Below are 22,183 nucleotides of genomic sequence, written 5' to 3'. Positions count from 1 at the left end.
CTCTTGTTTTTGGTCCATTTTAAAATGAAAGCTAATGCGATGGTCAAAAGTCATGGTGGTCCTGTCAGTTTGTAAAGGGATTGTTCATGCAAAACTGAACAGTCATTTACTGGCTTTCATTTGTCACAAACTTGTTGCAGTTGCTTTTGAAAGTTATTTTGTAGAATTTGTTTTACTACTATGAAAATCTCCGGGTGCTCCGGTTTCCCCCACAGTCCAGAGACATGCGGTACAGGTGAATTGGGTTGGCTAAAATTGTCCGTAGTATGTGTGTGTTTAAATGAATGTGTGTGGATGTTTCCCAGAGATGGGTTGCGGCAGGAAGGGCATCCGCTGCGTAAAAACTAGCTGGATAAGTTGGCGGTTCATTCCGCTGTGGTGACCCCGGATTAATAAAGGGACTAAGCCGACAAGAAAATAAATTAACTATGAAAATCAATAGTTACAGGTTTTAACGTTTTTCAAAATAACTTTTTTTTTTTTTTTTTTTTTTGGAAAATAAGGAAACCCATAAAGGTATGAAACCACTCGAGTAAATTTTTGGGGGAACTAAGTTGAAGGCTTATTCTCACATTTTAGAATGAAAGGTAATGCGATGGTCGAAAGTCATGGTGGTCCTGTCAGTTTGTAAAAGGATTAAATTGTCACACACCTGTAGCAGTTTCTTTTCAAAGTTATTTTGGAAAAAATTGGAAATTATAAATGGTAATAGTATACATTTTTCCTAATATGAAAGTCAATGGTTACAGGTTTTTAAGGTTTTTCTAAATCTTTTTGGTTTTAGCAAAAAGTAAACTCATGGAACCTTTTGTGAATTATTACATTTTCATGTTTGGGGGAACTATCCTAAATTAAAAACATTCTGCCACTCAGGTTGTTCCAAACCTATGCGTTTCTTACAAGATTCCCACGGGTCATGGAATTTCTGCAATGTCATTGAATTTTAGATCTATTTCAGACATTGGAAGTCAAGATTTTTATTTAATGCTGTGTGTATCTGTATATATACAGTGCTCATCTGTTAAATTAATATTTTTTATAGGAAGCTGTACAATATTATATTTGTGCATATGCATTACTGAAATTAAATCTGGAGCTTATCTTACAAAATTACTTAACGATAACGGTCCAAAAATAGTACACCCAAATTTATGTTATAGGAAAATAATAATTACACAATAAAAAAGAAAAATCATTCATGAGAAGCAAAAAAAGAAAAAAATTAGTAAAAATTTACTTATTTATATATTTTGCTTGAATTTAATTGTTTTCTCTTTTCATTTCTAAGAATGTTTGGTGACTAAAATATTGTGTTAATAAATAAATCTGTCTAATAAATGAAACACCAAAATACATATTCACTGAGAAATGGATAAAAATGTTCATTTTCAAACTGGGGTGTACACTGTGTGTGTGTATGTATGTATGTATGTGTGTGTGTGTGTATATATATATATATATATATATATATATATATATATATATATATATATATATATATATATATATATATATATATATGCGCATGTGTGTGTGTGTGTGTATATATATGCATGTGTGTGTATATATAGTTTGTCTAAGTTAAGGATAATGGTGTGTATATATAGGTGTTTTTGTTGGTCATTTAACTTTTTAATACTTTTTCCTTTCTCTCATCCGTTTTATGATGTTTTGCCTATTGCTAGGTATTTTTTTTTCCTTTCCCTTCTTAATCAAAAGCAGTCACCAGGCTGTACCTTGCAGATTTTGGTATGCTCAGTGCTCACCCAGACTCTTTGGATTTTGTGAGACTAAAATGCAGTGCCTTTTCTCACTTGGCGGCATTTCATGTGTTTTGCTGGGGTTGAATGTTCATTGCGTGTCACAATTTTGGCAAGTTGTGTTTATTACACGCCAGATGAGCAATTTTTATATAGATGAATATAATGTTTAATATATAACTGAACATTGTACTGGAAAATTGTGGGCAGTTAATAAAAAAAAATCTGCTGCCATTAATTAAAATTGCTAGCTTCTGTAAATTTTGAGCTATTAGCTCGATTCTGTCTTAAAGTAAGCAATCTGGTAGAACTGCTGAACTGTTACCTGTTTTATTAATTATAGGTAATAAAAATTCAGCTTTTTAGTCAGGGAATTTGATGATTTTCTTACACTCACAGAAATAAAGGTTCGTGAGCTGTCACTGGGGTGGTACTATTTCAAAAAGTACATATTTGTGTCTTAAATGTCCATATTACAGTTGTTTACACTCAATTACTTGTACTACAGACACAATTTCTACAACATGTGACTGATGCACCAACCCCCTGAACCAATTCTGCTAAACTACAAGCACAATTCCTGCTTTACACTCAAATTGCAGGTTTACAACACACTTTTTCCAAAACACTACACACAATTCTCTGCATTTTACACAAGTTTCATGCAGAAAATCTTTTGTTTTCACAAGAAACACACTGTCATTCACAATTGTAAAGTCAGTTGCCCTATCTAGCATATAACTCATCACATGAGAAAACACTTGTCTCAGAATTTCAATTTAGAAATCAGAGCTCATCTGGATCATAACACTGTGTACACAGTTTTGTGGGGGAAATACAGTAAAATGTATTTGGTATTTGTGTCTTTTGTATAAAACAATATTCTAAAATATTTTACAGTGCACTTCTGTAAGCCTATGTACTGTCTGTCTGTAGTAATTGTAACACTGAAAAAAGGCTGACAGTAAGACATTATGATGAATGGTCATTGTGTTTTACATTAGTGTTCAACTGTTCTTATTGTCTATTGTTCTGATGGCTTGTGTGTGTCATTTGAAAACAAAATAGCATTTTGAGAAGAAATCACATTGTTTTGAACATAAGAGTTTCATTTTGCAGAAGAATTGAAGAGTTTTGCCCAATGTGTGTGTGTTTTGTGATTTGTGTGTAGAGTTCTGACAATGATACCTGCCTACAGAAAATGTGTGTAAACGATTGGAAAAAACCGTAATACCTCGAGTACGTACTAGTAACTAAAAAGTACAAAAGTGTTTCTCTTAAAATTTGTAGGTACTGATATATACATTATTTATATATATATATATATATATATATATATATATATATATATATATATATATTTTTTTTTTTTTTTTTTTTTGAGGTACCACTATGGACCTTTCAAGTACAAATGTGTGACAGCCTTCGTACCTTTTATTTGTGAGAATTTAAAGTAAAAACGCTGTTTTTATTTTTCATGACGAAAACGAGATATTTTGAAAAATGTTGGAAAGTCATTGAAATTTACATTAAGAAAAAGTACCAATGGCTATTGTAACCAATTGGCTGATTTGTTTTCAATAGAAACATGTCAAGGGAGAATGACAATTTTTTTATTTTGGGGTGAACAGTTAAGTCTTTTATGCCAACATAAGGAATAGTTCTTCCAAAAATGTTCACTCATTTAGTTTCACTACAAATCTTTATGACTTTCATTTTCTTCAGAAGACAAGGAATGTTTCGTGGAATTGCAATTAGTTTTATCTCCTAACTGATGTTCTCACAGTTGCAAGGCTACATTTCAAATTCTGACACTTATTAGATGCAGCTTCTCAGTTGTTGAACATTTTTCCTCAAAATTGCAAGGTTTAAGTCACAGTTCTGAGAAAAGAATAGTTGTTTGACGTAAACAGGATTAGAATGTTGCTGTATTTCTCAGCATTATCTTTCTGTTAACCAAATTGTGACTTTCTTGCAGTTCTTTCCTAATTTGTTTCTGGATTGAATCCCCCCTCCAAGTACAACTTTCTCACAATTTGCATCTTGTAATTGTTACTCTTTTAACTGTCGTTCTTTCAATTGACTCTTGTTTTTAGAATTGCATGTCTCTGGAACTCATTTTTTAATGCCTGCCCTCAGTTATACACCTTGAAATTGTTTTAATTTCTCATAGTTCTTTTCTTTGTAACCAAGTTGAGGTTTTACAATTTGTTTCCAATTTGATGCAAAGATAAAGAAATGGCCATTAATATGTAGTGAAAGTGGTTTAGACTGATGTAAGAGTGAGTACATTTTCACTGTTTTTGATGAACTTTGCTATTAACATTTGAAAAATTTCAATTGTTCCAACCTGAATTGTGCTCAAGATAACAATGAAAGTTTTAATGTTTTAATTTCACTCATCAGGCCACAGAAATTAAACAACCATGTTTTAAATTCACTTATGTTCTCAACAGGTTTTGGTGGGGGAGAAAAAGTAACGGATGTTCATACTCAATTTGGGAATCTTAAATTGTAACCATGTAATGGATCAGCAATTTGCCACAGAACATGCTTAAACACACCACTCACTCACTTCATTTATTTATTTTATTTATTTATTTTATTAGAAACCTAATTGGCATAAAAATCAAACTAGTTTGATCAGGACTGACATCAATGGCTTACACAAAGAATCCCAAACAACAATTTTGAACCAGGAGAGATTTTTTTTTATTCAATTGTCTCTTTGCCATTGGTTTACTTGCGTTTTCTGAAAACTGAAAAAAAAAGCATTAATTTAATATGGTATGTAACGTTTATTAACACTGGATACATATATTTAGAAATCAAACACTTACCTTTCTTTTTACCTTTCTTGATTATTTTCTTTTTCTTGGGTTTTGGATTACCAATATCCTGTAGAAGGGGGGAAAGTTGGTCTGATGATTTTGTATTAGTGACTGTTGAGCTTTCTTGATAATAGCATTTCATTTTTAGAGTGTAACCTCATATACACTCACCAGCCACTTTATTAGGTACACCTTACTATTAACGAGTTGGACCCCCTATTTGCCTACGGAACTGCCTTAATCCTTGGTGGCATACATTCAACAGGGTTCTGGAACTTTTCCTGAGATTTTGGTCCATATTGACATGATAGCATCACTCAGTTGTTGCAGATTTGTCAACTTAACATCCATGATGCGAATCTCTCATTCCACCACGAGCCAAAGGTGCTCTATTTAATTGAGATTTGGTGACCGTGGAGGCCATTTGAGCACAGTGAACTCATTGTCTTGTTCAAGAAATCAGTCCGAGATGATTCGTGCTTTATGACATAGCGTGTTATCCTGCTGGAAGTAGCCATCAGAAGATGTGGTCATAAAACTGGTCATAAAGGGATGGACATGGTCAGCAACAATACTGATACTAATAATTGCGTTGACACAATCCTCAATTGGTACTAACGAGTCCAAAATGTGCCAGCAAAATATCAAACACACCATTACACCACCACCAGCCTGAACCATTAATACAAGGCAGGATGGATCCATGCTTTCATGTTGCTGATGCCAAATTCTGACCCTACCATCTGAATGCAGCAGCAGAAACCGAGACTCATCAGACCAGGCAACATTTTTCCAATCTTCTGTTGTCCCTTTTTGGTGAGTCTGTTTGAAATCAGTTTCCTGATCTTAGCTGACAGGAGTGGCACCCATAGTGGTCTTCTGCTGCTGAAGCCCATCGTTCAGAGATGCTCTTCTGCAGACCTCAGTTGTACCGTGTGCTTATTTGAGTAACTGTTGCCTTTCTATCAGCTCCAACCAGTCTAGCAATTTTCCTGTGACCTCCGGCATCAACAAGGCATTTGTGCCCACAGAACTGCCACTCGCTGGCTATTTTTTTTTCTTACCATTCTCTGTAAACCTTGTTGATATTGCGTGAAAATCCCAGTAGTTCAGCAGTTTCTGAAATACTCAGACCAGCCCGTCTGGCACCAACAAACATGCTTCATTTAAAGTCACTTAAATCACCTACCTTCCCCATTCCCTCATGTTCAGTTTGAACTGCAGCAGATGGTCTTGACCATGTCTACATGCCTAAATGCATTGAGTTGCTGCCATGTTTAGAAATTATGTTGTGCCATGGCTGGTTAGAAATTTGCATTAACAAGCAGTTGGACAGGTGTGCCTAATAAAGTGGCTGGTGAGTGTATTTTACCTATACAACAAAACAAAACTACTAAAATATTAGTAAAACTACACCAAACTCCAGCTCACCTGCACTTCTCCTCCTGTCAGAGCAGTGATGTCACTGAATCGTGTGATATTACTCAGCTGTGATGTCATTCCCATCATTCCCCTCTTCCTAAGCTTCTGATCTCGTGTTGTACTGAGACGAACCATCATGGACTCCTCGTAGTTTTTCCTTTAGCAAAATATTTCAAAAGGATGAGGAAAAAAATTCTCAAAGATTATAAAGTTTTTTTTGTATTTAACTCAATTGTTTAACCCCACATTTAAGAACTGTAACAACAATTCCACCCGAGTATATCTTAGTATTTTTGCATGTCATACATCAATACAATCCCTGCACGGCTAATAAAGCCAAAGTAACTAGATAAATAGCTAAAAAGTTCAATAAACTAAGCTATTTTTAACATTTTACTAAATACAAAAATATCAAAAATGTAAAGCTTAAACTTTTAAATGTAATTTTTTTTTGGCATAAAATGAAATGAATGGTTAGACATTTATTGATTTTACATACAGAACAGATTAGTCTGATAAACCAAATTAATCACAGCAATATTTCAATTGTATTCTGTTTAAAGGTAGAAGACGCATCCTGGTTGAGTTTTTGAATGTAAGGTTTGTGTGTGTGTGTGTGTGTGTGGGGTAATTAGTTTTCTATCATATGTTAGATATTTAAGAGGTAGTGCAGTGGGTAGCGCTGTCGCCTCACAGCAAGAAGGTCGCTGGTTCGAGCCACGGCTGGTGTGGGTTTCCTCCGGGTGCTCTAGTTCCCCCCACAAGTCCAAAGATATGCGCTATAGATGAATTGGGTAAGCTAAATTGTTCATAGTGTATGTGTGTGAATGGGAGTGTACAAGTGTTTTCCAGTGGTGGGTTGCAGATGGAAGGGCATCTACTGCGTAAAACGTGCTGGATAAATTGGTGGTTCAATAAATTGATGGCAACCCCAGATTTAGGGGTTTATTTTCAGGAAAACTAACCCGAAAATAAAATAAATGAATGTTACTGTAGATATTTGAGTAATCTTTAATGTTTGGGGAAAGGAAATTAATTCATTAGTACTCTTGGTGATCCCTGACTACGACTAATTAGGTATCGTAATTTAAGATAATTAAAAACACTTTTTTTTTCAAGAATTGTTTTGTCTTAAAGGAATAGTTCACCCCAAATTAAAAAATGACACTATTTACTTTCCCTTAAGTGGTTCCAAACAAATATAGTTTTTTTTTTTTTTTTTTATCTGCTGAACACAAAAGTTATTTTGAAGAAATCTAAAAGCGTGTAATCATTGATTTCCATAGTAAGAAAAAACAAATACTACGAAAGTCAATGATTACAGGTTTCCAGCTTTCTTCAAAATATCTTCTATTGTGTTCAACAGAGAAAGATACTCAAACAGATTTGGAAGTGACGGGTGATAAACGATAGAATTTTCTCTTGGGGTGAAAGAACATTATAAAAACTGATGGTCCTCCAAAATATGAAATTTTGAAACGAAAATAAACTAATTTTTTTCTTCTGTTGAACAAAACGATGCAAGAGTGTTGGAAAAACGCAGACAATGACCTTTATAGAAACAAAAATACTATGGAAATTGATGGTTGTTTCCCCCCCAACTGTATTCAGTTTATCGTAAAGCTCAAACAGGTTTGGAACAAGTGGAGGGTGAGTAAATGGCACAACTTTCATTTTTGGGTGAACTTCCACTACATTTTTGAAAACACAAATATTCTTACGTTCATTACTGGACATATATTCTTACCTGCCATCTTGCTGGCCCGCTTGGAGCACTGTATGGATAAAGGAAAGGCCCTGGATGGGTTTAAGTCTTATCTTTCCAATGGCAGTTTTATCTTTCCAATCGCCTGTTATTTTTTTCTCACATATGCTTCCCTGTGTTCTACTTTTAGAAAACATGGTCTGTCTTTCCACTGTTATGCAGATGACACTCTAATTTACCTGCCCTTAAAACCAAGTTCAAGTGTGCTGGAGACACGTATGTCTTTGAACTTAGATTTTAATGAGAGTAAAACTGAAACAATTGTGTTTGACCAGTCAAATTCTTCTAGGACACAACCAGTAAATCTTGGTAAATCAAGTTTTTCTGTAAAGCCTTAAGTAAAAAATCTGGGTGTTGTCTTTGATGATGGCTTGAGCTTTGATAAACAGATGAACGCAGTGGTCAAATCCTGCTTTTTCAGCTTTGACTCTTAAAACAGTCAAACCTATTCTATCAAGAAAAGATTATTCATGCTTTAATTACGTCTAGATTGGACTACTGTAATTCACTTTATTTTGGGATCAGTCAGAAAACTCTATCCCGCTTACAGTTCAAAATGCTGCTGCAAGGCTTTCAACCGGTACCAAAAATATGACCACATCACACCAGTCCTGTGCTCTTTGCACTGGTTGCCTGTGCACTATCGAGCCACTTTTAAAATTTGTTTTTTAAATCACTTAATGACCTGGCGCCTTCTTACCTGTCAGACCTGTTGACTGAACATCAGCCTCTTCGGTCATCTAACAGGTCTATATCGTCTCTGTCTGTTTTTAAATCTGGGTTGAAAACTTACCTTTTAGATTTGGCATGTTATCAGTGAGAATTGTTTGGTTTAGCTTAGATTTGTATTGTGCAGCACATTGGTCAACCTTTGGTTGTGTATATTAGTGCTATATAAATAAAATTGACATTGACATTAAAGTTTTATGAATCCAGCCCCTGGTGTCATGTAATTAAACAGGGTAATCTAGTACAGGAGATTGGATGTAAATCTCTGCATGTCGTACCTGTTGAGCTCTTCTCTGCTTTGGCGGTCGGTCTGGAAGTCTCTGCGGTCTCGGATCTCTTCAGGAGCGTCACTGTACTGCTGCCGGAGCTCCTGAATGACAGAGCTGCGCAGAGCTGCTCTCTTCTGCTTCTCCACTCGCTCCTTTTGACGATCTGCTTCTGTTAGGTCTCCATCTGTGTGTGGACAGCAGAGGCTTTGCTATCACTTTCAACTAATTACCAATACTGTTGTTTGTCACTGCATTCCAATATTGAAGTGAAATATTAGATAAAGGGATGTACCATAATGCATTGGGGCAATTCGAGGAGGTACGTATCTCCTGCCGCCTGAAGGCTCTTTTTGCTCCTTTGTTTTTCCTCCTACACCATCATCATCTGAATCCTCAGACTCACTGAGCTGTAAAATAAATAGATACATTTAAACAATATATACTTTGTAATGTCAGCAGTTTTAAATGCATTTTATAAAGTTTCTGTTTTATTTTTTATAGCTGTTCTATTGAATATTTCAGAAAGCCAGATAATCTGCATTATTACTACAGTCTTCATCATCACATGGCACTTGGAAATCATTTCAATCTGCTGCTCAGCTACATAATTATTCTTTTCTGCTTAAAATATTGGTGAAAACAAATGCATTGATGGCAAGCAAGTACTGAATCATAATTTCCACTAATATTAAGTTAAAATATTTTAATAAACTACATAAATTATTGGTAACCCTTTATTTTAAGGGTCAATTTGAGTATTAGTAGTCTCTGCTTAATATCTGTTGATACTGCTCTTTCAACAGACATTTAACTGACTATATGAAGCTTAGCAAGAACAGGTCAACTTACTCTAACCCCAACCTAACAGTCTACTTATAACCTAATGAGAATTAGTTGCAATGTAACTTAAACTGAACAAACGGACCATCAAAATAAAGTTTGACCAAATTATTAAACAAGAATGTCTGGTTGAGCCGATGCAGAATGTTTACACTATTATGCTGGCTGAGAAAGCTTAAACACAAGAAAACACATGCAAATAGAAAAATTGATCAATTTGACAACAAATTAAATTTCACATCACATACAAATAAGAGAAACATGCTGGAAATAGCACAGACCACAACGGAAATGTTGCCCTTGACCTCAAAAAGTGACAAAAACTTGATAATCTCAGAAATCTCTTTACTTGCAGTGTGTTTAAGCTCTCTTGGCCACCATACATATTGCTTACTATTACTGCATAAGAGTTTTACCTTGCTGACCAGGTTCTGAGGATTAGGGCGAAAGTGTAGAGGATCATTTTCAGCTGGAAGAAACAAAGAGTACCATTAAAGTCAGTAAACTTGAAAACCATTGTAAATGACGGGTGTTTTTTTAAAAGCATTCCACTAGAGAACTGTTGAAATCTCTTTGATGGGCTCAACGGATAGAAGGGAGGGGAATTTAGTGGCCTTGAAGATCGTCTGTGCCTGTTACATACGCTTACAAAAACTGCATAATGGTCCTCCTCAAACCACAGGTGCAAAATGTTTGATGTTGACCATATAACCTCAGGATGAACTGTTGTATGTAATTTAGAATAAAGTGTGTCCAACTGGGAGGAGAGATGAAGTCTGATCATCTTTCTTGCTCTTTCTCTTGGAGGACAGATCCTTGGCCACCACCCAAATTTTAGCAATAAAAATGGAGACCCTCTTTGCAGGGGCTTTGGAAGCTATATATACATATTGGCCATACGAGGCCAGACATACGAGTTCATGCAAAACGCTCAATTTGCGACGTGCGATTTGCGATTAAATAATTTATTTTCTCACAATTCTACACACAGTACCCCATAATGATAATGTTAAAAATATAAATTTTTTAATTGCTGCAAATTTATATATATATATATATATATATATATATATATATATATATATATATATATATATATATATATATATATATATATATATATACATATATACATACCTATATATATATATATATATATATATATATATATATATATATATATATATATATATATATATATATACATACATATAAATTGAGCTCTAAATTGAACTCAGGTACAATCTGTTTCCACTGATCATTCTTGAGATCAGAGCCGGCCCAAGGCATAAGCGAACTAAGCGGCTGCTTAGGGCCCCATGGCCACCAGGGGGCCCCCAAGGCTGCTTGAAATTATTGTGTGACTTTCGTTTTAGTTTGTTGAGTTGTGGATTAGTGGTGGGACATAATATATGCCCATTTATAGTGTTATTTCTGACCGCGATACATACTCGGGTGCCAAGATATTTCCCTAAATTTACAAAAGATCTAATTTAATTAATCAGTTTTCCACACTTACTGCAGCAGATAACCACTTTAGCTACAGTACACCCAGCTGCCACCAGGTGGCGCTTCCCGTAATGGTGGATCATCGGACATACACCAGCGTCATGTAAACAACTGACAGACAGATGAGCCATTGCAATGGTGAAAATCTCAGGCATACAGACACTTTCTTCTGTCCAAGCTGGGCCAATGTATTTGTGTGTTTCAGACATTCAGGTCCCCCGAATTTGCCACTAGTTTCTTTCTAACAGATGCGCTTTCACTTCGCTATATCACTCGCACGTGCCCGCGGCCAGTACAACTTCTTATGTGCTCAAACTTTTTAACTCCGCCAAAATATAAAGATATCAATAGAACATGAACATATAATTTGAAGGGCCCTGCGTTTATTTGACTCTTACAGAACTTGTCAAAGTCTTGTAGATGGTATTTTGGCAAAAAATATTAGGGGAATTAAAAAACATACGTGCTCAGAGGAGTCTGTGCTCACCAGAGCATTCTGATCAGTTGAAAAGAATACATATTTTTTTATTAAAAATCAACCAGGGCTAAGCACAAAATGTTTCCATGTTTACATAAAATTACTTGGTCAAGTTGTAATAAGTGTTTTAATAAATAATAATAAGTAATAAATTACTATTTTGGCAGTTTTTTCTTAAATGCATATTCCACTAAATTGAGATTTTGCTGCTGTGATAGAGATGTGCTCTCTTCAGTCATAAACTCCTCTCTGCACATCAGCATTTTTAAGCTCGTTTGACAGATGTGCACTTGTTTTACATTGTTGCAATTCTATAAATGCGTGTTTATAAAAGAAATTCATCATAAATTTTTTATGCATTTTCCCCCTTCATTTACCAAAATTGTAATATATTGTGGCTGGTTTTCTTATGAGCTATCAATATATCACAGAATCACTGATATCGTGATTAAAGCAGCAGTGCCCGGAACAGCAGAAAAATGCTTTTTCATTAACTTGGTGATAAAAAATAAGCTTCTGATTTATACAATTGACAGTTGGTAAATACACTGCAAAAAAAAATTTTTTTTTCTTTTAGTTTTTGTGTGATTTTTAGTCCAAATATCTAAAAATTCTTAAACCAATAAACATTTTCTAGAAGGATTTTTAGTTAAAATTATGTTAATTTTTCATTAAAAAAGCTCAATAATCTGCCAATTAGGGTAAATAAAAAATATTGTTTTAGGTTTTAAATAAGATTATTTTACTTATCTCATTGGCAGATTAATTTGTTTTACAAAAAAAAATTCACTTAATTTAGAAATACTTCTGAAAACTGAACAATTTTTGTACATATTTACTAATTTGATTTAAATGCGAGTATGTCTAGAAAATGCTTGCTGATTTAATTTGATTTTAATTTAAATATATGTTTTAAGTTATTTGAACTACAATATACAATAGGAATTTTTTTCAGTATTAACATTTATATCCAATTTAAAAAAAAATGTATCTTTATTGTCACTATGTTAGACTGTTTGGCAGCGTTTTGAATAATAATAAAAATCTGTATGTTATTGGCTACTTTTAGCTGCTTTTGTTTCTGTCAGCCCATATTAATGTTTTGTGTCTAATTATTTAGATTTGTGGCAAGTAGTCATATAAAAAGTTGGATCAATAGGAAGTCGTTTCTGCAGAATAATATTTAGAATTGTCTTAAAACATATATTGTATGATGTAAGCAGCACAGCGACAGCGAATATAATCGATAATGTGTGTTTTAAATTTAGTGTGCGAATTATCAAGGATTGATGATAATTTGCCAAGGGGGCCCCGAATAAAATCCTGCTTAGGGCCCCCTGAAGGCTTGGGCTGGCCCTGCTTGAGATGTTTCAGCAGCTTAATTGGAGTTCAGCTATGGTAAATTCAGTTGATTGGACATGAATCGAAAAGGCATACACTTGTCTATATAAGGTCCCGGGGTTGACAGTGCATGCCAAAACACAAATCAAGCACGATGACAAAGGAATTGTCTGTAGACCTCCGAGACAGGATAGTCTTGAGGCACAAGGCTGGGGAAGGTTACAGAAAATTGTTTGCTTCTCTGAAAGTTCCAATGAGCACAATGGCCTCCATCATCCATAATTGGAAGATGTTTAGAACCACCAGGACTCTTCCTGGAGCTGGCCAGCCATCTAAGCTGAGTGATCGGGGGAGAAGGACCTAAGTCAGGAAGGTGATCAATAACGCGATGGTCACTCTCTCTAAGCTCCAGCGTTCTTCTGCAGAGAGAGGAGAATCTTACAGAAGGACAACTATCTGTGCAGCAATGCCAGGCGTTACGAGAAAACCAGGCACCGCTCATCACCAAGCTAGCTAATACCATCCCAACAGTAAAGCATGTTGGTGGCGGCATCATGCTGTGGGGATGTTTTTCAGCAGCAGGAATTGAAAGACTAGTCTGGATAGAGGGAAAGATGAATGCAGCAATGTACAGAGACATCCTGAATGAAAACCTGCTTCAGAGTGCTCTTGACCTCAGACTGGGGCGACAGTTCATCTTTCAGCAGGAAAATGACCCCAAACCACACAGCCAAAATATCAATGGCAACAACTCAGTGAATGTCCTTGAGTGGCCTAGCCAGAGCCCAAACCTATTAAACATCTCTGGAGGGATCTGAAAATGGCTGTACACCGTCACTTCCCATCCAACCTGATTGAGGTTGAGAGGTACTGCAAAGAGGAATGGGCAAAAATTCCCAAGACAGGTGTGCCAAGCATGTGGCATCATATTCAAAAAGACTTGAGGCTGTAATTGCTGCCAAAGGTGCATCAACAAAGTATTGAGCAATATTGAGAATACTTCTGTACATGTGATTTTTCAGGTTTTTGATTTTTAATAAATTTGCAACAATTTCAAAAAATCTTTTTCCACATTGTCATTATGGGGTATTGTGTGGAAAATTTTGAGTAAATAAATTAATTTTATACATTTTGGATTAAGGCTGTAACATAAAAATGCGGAAAATGTGAAGCAATATGAATACTTTCTGAATGCACTGTACACACACACACACACACACACAGACACACAGACACACACACACACACACACACACACACACACACACACATATATATATATATATATATATATATATATATATATATATATATATATATATATATATATATATATACACACACACACAAATATATCGCTTGAGGTTTTATTAAACATTTAATTGTCTTTTAATCATTTAATCATTATTACTTTGTTTCACATTGTAAGACTTTTGTGCATTTTGTTGTATTCTTATTAAAGATGCTCATGATTATTAATTTTAAGATGATTTATCTCAGCTGTGTATATCATCAATAAACAATTGTATTGCTTGATTAGTATGTTGTTAGAAGCTAACATTGACACTTTCTTTCTGTCGATTAAAAGCACACTTGTCTCATGTTAGTGGTAAAAAAATACAAACCATACCAAAATATTTGGCATGCTAAAAAAAAACAATACATTCATAACAACAATAGATTCTTAAAAACAGCATTGGTGTGTGCATAAGAATGAAAAACTCACAGAGACTGCCTGTCACTGCCGTCCGCACTAACTTATCTATTTGATATTTCAGCTTCTGATCAAGGGGGCGCATCTTCTCCAAAACCTGTATCAAGAGCACAATTTAGACAAAGTGAAAAGGGTTTAATATGACAGAGCCTGATGTAGAATTATATTCAGAATCAGAGTGATTCAATATCAACTTGTACTTCCACATACAAAGAATTTGCTTGGGCAATATTAGTACATAACATTATACAAAAGCAAGGGGATGTGTACACAAAGTATGGTATGCTAAATAAATACATTAATAGTATTAAAATGTTGTTATTAGTGGTGTGGCTAAGATTTCATTTTAGTTTTGAAATTATTGCAGTGACTGGAAACCAACTTGTGTAAAAGTTCACACACTAAGAATGAAATAATAAATCAACTGAGGTATTTTTAATAATGAGGTTTTTTTTACTACCTTTAAGATAATACATTACAACCTTAAGTCACTTTTTAAAGAAGTAACTAAACGTGTTTCTTTATTAAGGAAAATAATGTACCGTATATAAGTATGTTATGTTATGCATGTATGTTTTTCCCTTAGGTTTTAGATGAAGATCGGCTTAAAATTGTAATATATTACTTTTAAAAGTAACTTAATTGTAATATATTACTTTTAAAAGTAACTTTCCCTAACACTGCTCCTCAAACAGCATAAGCAAATTTTTATTTGCGATTTCAATGTAATAGCAAAATACTATCAACAGGTCATAAATAGCTTTGAATGTCTATATTATGTAACATCTGTTACAAGAATCTAAACTTTTTCCAACTAAGATTGACATTTTAAAGCATTTTCCCCTTATTTTTACAGATACATTTTGTATATTCCAGTTTTAGAAACTTCTGCAAGTTCTGTGTAAGCAAGGATAAAAAGTTTTTAAAAATTATGAAAATTATGTCTTTATTACACATTATTTTCATCCATTTCTAAAGCTAATATACAAAAATGAATGCAACCAAAAATCAAAGAAAAAAAGTAAATAATTAGAAGGCACAGAACAATGCTATTAAGAGATGTTTGTTTCTGATAGTTTTATAACACCAATGTCACATTAAAATATTGATCTTATATAGGGTAAAACTAGAGCTTGTATTGTAGGACTTTATAAGATTGCGATATCTTACAATATCTCCAAGCAATCATTTCAAAGATTACAGCATACTTTTTAACTTGCTAGCAATTATCTTGAAATCATCAAACCTGTTAGTGGTAGTCCAGTCTCTTTTCCAGAGTAGCAGGTTTAAACATTAGTGTTTTCATTTATCACATGACCTGTACTGATGTCATTCATTTCATAAATATAAAAAAATACTTGAAATGACCCTAAAAGTTTTTTTTTTTTTTTGAAAATTGTATTATTTTCTATTTTAGACAAAGCTGTTCTTTTAACATCCGATATGTGTATATATGCACACATCAGAGATGTTCGGAGCTTCATCAGATGGCATCAAATAAATAAATCTATAGTTAACTTAAAAAAATTAAAAAGTTTGAAATTTTTGCATTGGTGTTCACATATCAAACAGAGTAATGGTTTTCAATGCATGAACTGTCTTTTTACCACAGTTTCTTGTCATTTTAAGTGAACTTTATTTCTTATAATATCATATATTTTTATTTAATGCCATGTCAGCAACAATGTTTTTATGGCAATAAAAATCTATTCAGAAAAAAAAAATACAACTTAATACCAAACAAATAAACACAAAATAAATTAGATAACATTTTTCATATTAATATATGATAAAAATTCTACAATTTGCTTTGGTAAAACTTTTTTAAATATCCCTTTAACTTAGTTCAATTCATAAAAATACTTCCTACATTCATTAAAGTCCAATAGATTTCTTAAAAAGTATACTTATTAAATATTACAAATTTCATAATTTTGAATGAAAGTACTCTAATGCGGAAATGCCAGTCTAAAAAAAACAATATAGTAATATATATAAATATATATATATATATATATATATATATATATATATATATATATATATATATATATATATATATATATATTTTTTTTTTTTTAAATTGCATAAACACAGTCTCTGACACTGCTCTGTGCTTTACAAGGTTTGTGCCTTACTGTCCGTATGGTGACCAGTCTGTGGATAGCACTGTTGTCCTTCAGACTTTCTCCTTCTGTCTTCAAACTGATCAAATGAGTGATGTCTTGCAGATAAAACAGTAACAGATGATATCTCAAGTCCAGAAAAGACAAACCCTAAAGCAAACAGAAAAAAATAATCAAGTCATGCACATAATTGCGGTCAAGTTTTTTTTTTTTTTTTTTTTTACCAGAGACAACATTTACCTTGGAAGTCTGGTAAGCTTTCTCTCTGACTTTCTTTATAAGCTCCCGAACATGACTGGTGACTGAAACAATCTGAAAATATCAAACAGCATCATCACATCTCCATGTTCATCTAGTGTGCTAGCTGTATTACCTAAAGATTAGTCTGTTACTGATAACAAATTAAAAGCACCATAAAAATGATGTTAAAAGACTGTAACAATACTAAAGTAATCAACAACCAAAGTGAACAATGGCTTTACTATATACGATGAATAACTCAAACAGTTTGAACTTACATCTAATGCAATTTGTAATTAAATACTGTTGAATTTACCATCAGTTTTTTCTTAAAGAAACAAATTGAGCTGTTTAAAATGAATAAAGTCTAGAAAGGCGTGATCAACAAACCCAGAATTTGACTAAATGATATAAAAAAGCATAAGAACCAATACATTACAAATAGTATACTTGATTGTGTAAATAATGTGTAATCCCATTGTCCATAAAATACAAACAGGTAAAGTTGGTTTTATATTCGCACATTTGTTCATTCTTGAACAGTGACAATTTGTGAATGTTCCTATATTTACTTTGAATATTCGGTCTGAAATTGCGTGTAGTATGACTTTAAAACAACATTAGCACTATTTAATTGACTGAACACTGTTGTACCTTGATAGTCATTGGCTGCTAATTTGGTTTATTGAGGTAAAGTTGGTACTTTAAAAGTTGGTATCGTTTAGTGACAACCTGTGACACGCTCCATATATTGTTTGGTACTTTGAATATTCAGACTAAAAACCCAGCGTAAATATGACTTAAACAACATTAGCACTACTGAACAGTGTTGTACTTTGATAGTCATTGGCTTCTATTAAATTTCACTCTTTAGGATTGGCAAATAATACTTTTCTGAAATGTTATTATTGAGATGAAAGTCTGAATGTGCGAAAATAAAACCATCTTTAACTCAATATAAAATATAACGTGTAATTGTGATGCAGACAGTTCTCAAAAATAACCATCAAAATATTACATTTTGTGAAATTACAGACCTGTTCGGTGAGACTGTTAAGTAGACGGACAGCAGTCGGAAGATCACGGTCTATAACATCCTACAAGCAATAAATAAATAAATAAATATACAAAAGTAAATAAATTTCTAAAAGGCTATCGTGTAATCCAATGTCCAGTTTTACTCATCTTAACTGGAAAATAAAAGTACATTAAATGACAGTATAATAGAAATGTAATAAAATACTAAACTTCAATCGTCTATGTTTAGGTTTGACTAAAGAATAAAGAAACTAATTAAAGATAAACTCACGTTTCCAACTGCGGTGGCCGCCATTTTGAATTAAGCAAAGTTGATACGGAAAGCGTGTGGGGACAAAACTCAAAGCAGGCAATTCGGGAAAATTCGTCTCGACCAACAGTTTTACCAAAGGCTGACAGGACGGTTTAAATGTGATTTGATTATTATATACATGTTGCTTTTCATAGACACTTGTAAAAGGACCTACAAACGGTTTTCTGGAGCATTTACAGCGTCAATTTGATGTAATTTGTTTCATTTATAATAGCATTTTTAATCAACGTAAGACGATTTACTGCTGGTTTTACGCTGGGCTTTAAACGGGTTTTAAGCAATTCGTGGCTGATGTGTTTTAAACAGGGTTTAGACTGATAGTCTAAAACTATAGACTAAAACTTTAGACTATAGTCTAGCATATTATACAACCCAGTTTCTCTAACAAATAAAAAGCTTTCATTTTACTATCTCCTACTCTACTACTTAACATACTATTAATATTTAGATTTACCTTATTTTCCTCAGTGTCTATCATCATTTTCCGTTCCCTTTTATATAATGGACATTTTTTTATGATATGTTCTATACTTTCCTCTTCATCACAATTAATACAAAGTCCATTTGGATGTTTTCCTATTCTAAACAGTCCACTATTCAGAGCAGTATGCTCAAACCTTAACCTTGACATGATGGTTTCCTCGCATCTATTTTTCCCTATTTCTGTTTTTACCCACCATCCTCTGGATCACATATTACCACCTTCCTTCTTCCTTCCATTTCTTTTGCCATCTTTCCCTCACATATTGTCGAATAATTGTCTTCATTTCATTTTCCCAGTTCTTAAAAACATGTCAATTTCTGATTTATTTATTTGTTTATTTATTTTTTGTGGCCTCCTTTGCCTATTCATCTGCTTCTTCATTCCCTAAAGTTCCAACATGTGCTGGAACCCAGATAAATAATTCTATTGATCTAGTACTCAGGAAGCATCATGGTTTAAAAGACGTCTATTAGCCGTCTAATTATTTTCTACTAATTGTAGTAAAATCATGATTCGTTTTCGCAATATTATAAAACTAAAATGTAACTAGTTCTTACTGTTTGCATCTACTTTTTTGTTGTTAATTTACAGTTCAAAACTATTCTAAATTATTGTGTGATTTTCGACTGTCCTTCAGTTTTGCCTTTTACCAGAAGATGGCGCAGGACTCCATATTACACCAGTCTCATCAGCATCTGTGAGACTGCCGGAGCAGAATCAACCACACTGATAGACAATGTGAGTTACTAAACACAATGCAAAATGTGATCATCAAATCATGATTCATTTCGACCTACTTAAAAATAACGTTTAATCAATGGCTTCAGTGAACAGTTCTTAAAATATTCCTTTATAACATAAGTATGAAGAACATTTTAGCCAAATCTAAAGAGGTTTTCCAACCATAAAGAACCTTTCATAGAATTATTTATTTGTCAAAATTGTCAGAAATTACGGGATTTTTGGTATAGCATCAGGACTGATGCAGATAAAGAAATCTATGTAAAATAATTTAAAAAACATAGTAATTTATAATACATTTTATCCTATATTCTTTAATCGCTGCACAGTAGTTAATGGAAATATAGATGCAAAAAAGAATCTTTATTATTTATAGTTTATTTTATGACATTTATTTTCTATAGTAAAAAAAAAGCTATGGTTATATGTATCAAGATATTCATTCATTCATTCATTCATTCATTTATTCATTCATTCATTCATCCATCCATCCATCCATCAATCCATCCATTTAAAATAATAATTATTAATTATTATGATAATAATTGGGGTCACAGTATGAAGGTCGCTGGTTCGAGCCTCGGCTGCAGAGCCGGCACAAGCGAACTAAGCGGCTGCTTATGGCCCCGTGGCCACCAGGGACCCCCCAAGAGTGCATGAAATGACTGAGTGACTTTCGTTTTAGTTTGTTTGGTTGTGGATTAGGGGTGGGACAAAATATATGCTTACTAAATATATATTAAAATATATGTTATTTACGGCCGCGATACATACTTTGGCGCCAAGTATCGATAATTATCTAAATTTACAAATAATCTGAATGAATTAATCAGCCTCACACACTGACTGCAGCGGTATACCTCTTTAGCTACAGTACATCCAGTACATTCCCGTAATAGCACCACTTGGATCATAATGGCAGACTGCTGACTGAGTCATTGCAATGGTGAAAATCTTTGACACAAACACATTCTTCTGTCCACCCTGGACCAAGGTATTTGTGTTTCAGACAACCAGCTCTCCATAATTTTCCGCTAGTTTTCTTTAGTTACTGTGTGGTCCTAAAAAAATTTCCTTTTGAAAGGGTGTATACACCTTCCCCTTAGCCCTATGCCTTCAATCTAAAGAGAATTGGGACTCCCCTACCCCATTCACAGAAAGGGCTTGCCCAGCGCCAGGACGTCATAACTGAGGGGGCATTTTAATCTCAATTAATCTCTTGTTCCTTTTATTTAGACTATTTATTCACATTTATTATTACTTTGCATTGCTGCCTAAGTTAGTGACTTAAGGCAGTAATATAGCCTACTTTTTTATAGTAACAATAATATGCACAGTTTTGCAATTACTGATTTTTTAAAAATAAAGTTAATGTAAAGATACAGTTTATTAACGCAGACAGATCATGGCTTCGTCGCCAAACGAGTGTTTTAGATCATATTTTATCCTCCTTAATCTTCCCGTTTTCTTTCAAATAATAGACCTATAAATGTTTAAAGTTTTAGGTAAAGATGTCAAACTATACCCACACATGCAAGCTAACCCACAATTAGACTACTGAATAGTCATAATTCGTATAACCGGTAAATAAATATAGTGAAATTAACATATCCCCTAACTGAAAAACAAATGTAAAAATGACTGGCATTGCATTTTTGCTAAAATTAAATTTAACGGCAAATTCCTACTGCGTTTCTTCCCTTTAGAGCTCAAAAGAGTTGTTTTAAAAAATTATTTAACCAGAACAAGGAATGAATTAGGCTGCTCGCCTTCATATCATCCACTAATCCAGTTTTCTGCGCGCGCACTCAAGAGCGGTGTTGTCACGCACCTACCAACATAGCAAAATTTCTCTGGCCCAGCTCTGGCCCACACAATCAGGTTTTGCTTGGCCCACATGCCGCAGTGAATTACGGTACATGACTGGACCAAATCTGGCTTCCAGACAAGGGCCAAACACAGACCATATCTGGGCCAAGTCTCAGCCAAGTTAATAACTCATAACTGGGCCTGAACTGGGCCAGATAGGTTGGTGTGTCACGATTGCAATGAAATTGATAAACCCATGGAGTGATGCGCTTTAGGCACACTATGGGCACGCTTTTTCTCAAAGTGATCTGATTGGTAGAATTTTTTTTCTTTACTCAAAAATGATTTTAGTGTATTTTAAATGTGGGTCAAGACTGGCCAAACTCACATGGCCCACTTTTCAAATTTTTAAATCTGGGCCAAATACTACGTTTTTCATCCGGCCCAAATCTTGTGTGCCGCCTTAAAAACGGTGCCACCTTTGCCAAACCCGGGCCATGTTTGGCCCACATGCTGTATGCCAGTGCCGGATGAATGCCTGCTGTGCCAGCTTTATGCCAAATCTGGGCCAGAATTCTTTGCTACTAGGGTACTCAAGGGCGGGACGGAGGGTGTGTCGCGTCGCGGGGGCACTTTTGATCATTTTGGAAGGGCACGTTCTATCCAAGACTAAAAAGGGCATGTGCACTGCACAGGTTGAGCCCTATGTGTGCACGTGCCTGACAGGAGTGTTAATAATTAATGCTATGAGTAATTAATAAATATTGATAATAA

The 22,183-nt window shown here is 34.1% G+C and overlaps 1 protein-coding gene across 2 annotated transcripts; it reads right to left on the bottom strand.

Moving 5' to 3' along the window:
• Positions 1 to 4,330: 4,330 nt before the first annotated feature.
• On the bottom strand, positions 4,331 to 18,417 carry ngdn (neuroguidin, EIF4E binding protein). 2 transcript variants are annotated; one of them, NM_198373.2, is given in 11 exon segments: positions 4,331 to 4,519; positions 4,601 to 4,658; positions 6,023 to 6,170; positions 8,786 to 8,960; positions 9,069 to 9,183; positions 10,033 to 10,085; positions 14,671 to 14,755; positions 16,797 to 16,934; positions 17,025 to 17,096; positions 18,062 to 18,121; positions 18,334 to 18,417. In NM_198373.2, coding segments are annotated over 11 exon segments (948 nt in total). In that variant the 5' UTR covers positions 18,358 to 18,417; the 3' UTR covers positions 4,331 to 4,499.
• Between the last annotated feature and the right edge of the window lie 3,766 nt (positions 18,418 to 22,183).

The sequence above is a fragment of the Danio rerio genome, chromosome 24 (assembly GCF_052040795.2).
Source record: "Danio rerio strain M-AB ecotype USA chromosome 24, GRCz13ab, whole genome shotgun sequence".
NCBI classification, from domain to species: domain Eukaryota; kingdom Metazoa; phylum Chordata; class Actinopteri; order Cypriniformes; family Danionidae; genus Danio; species Danio rerio.
This window is presented reverse-complemented; position numbering and strand designations above follow the sequence as displayed.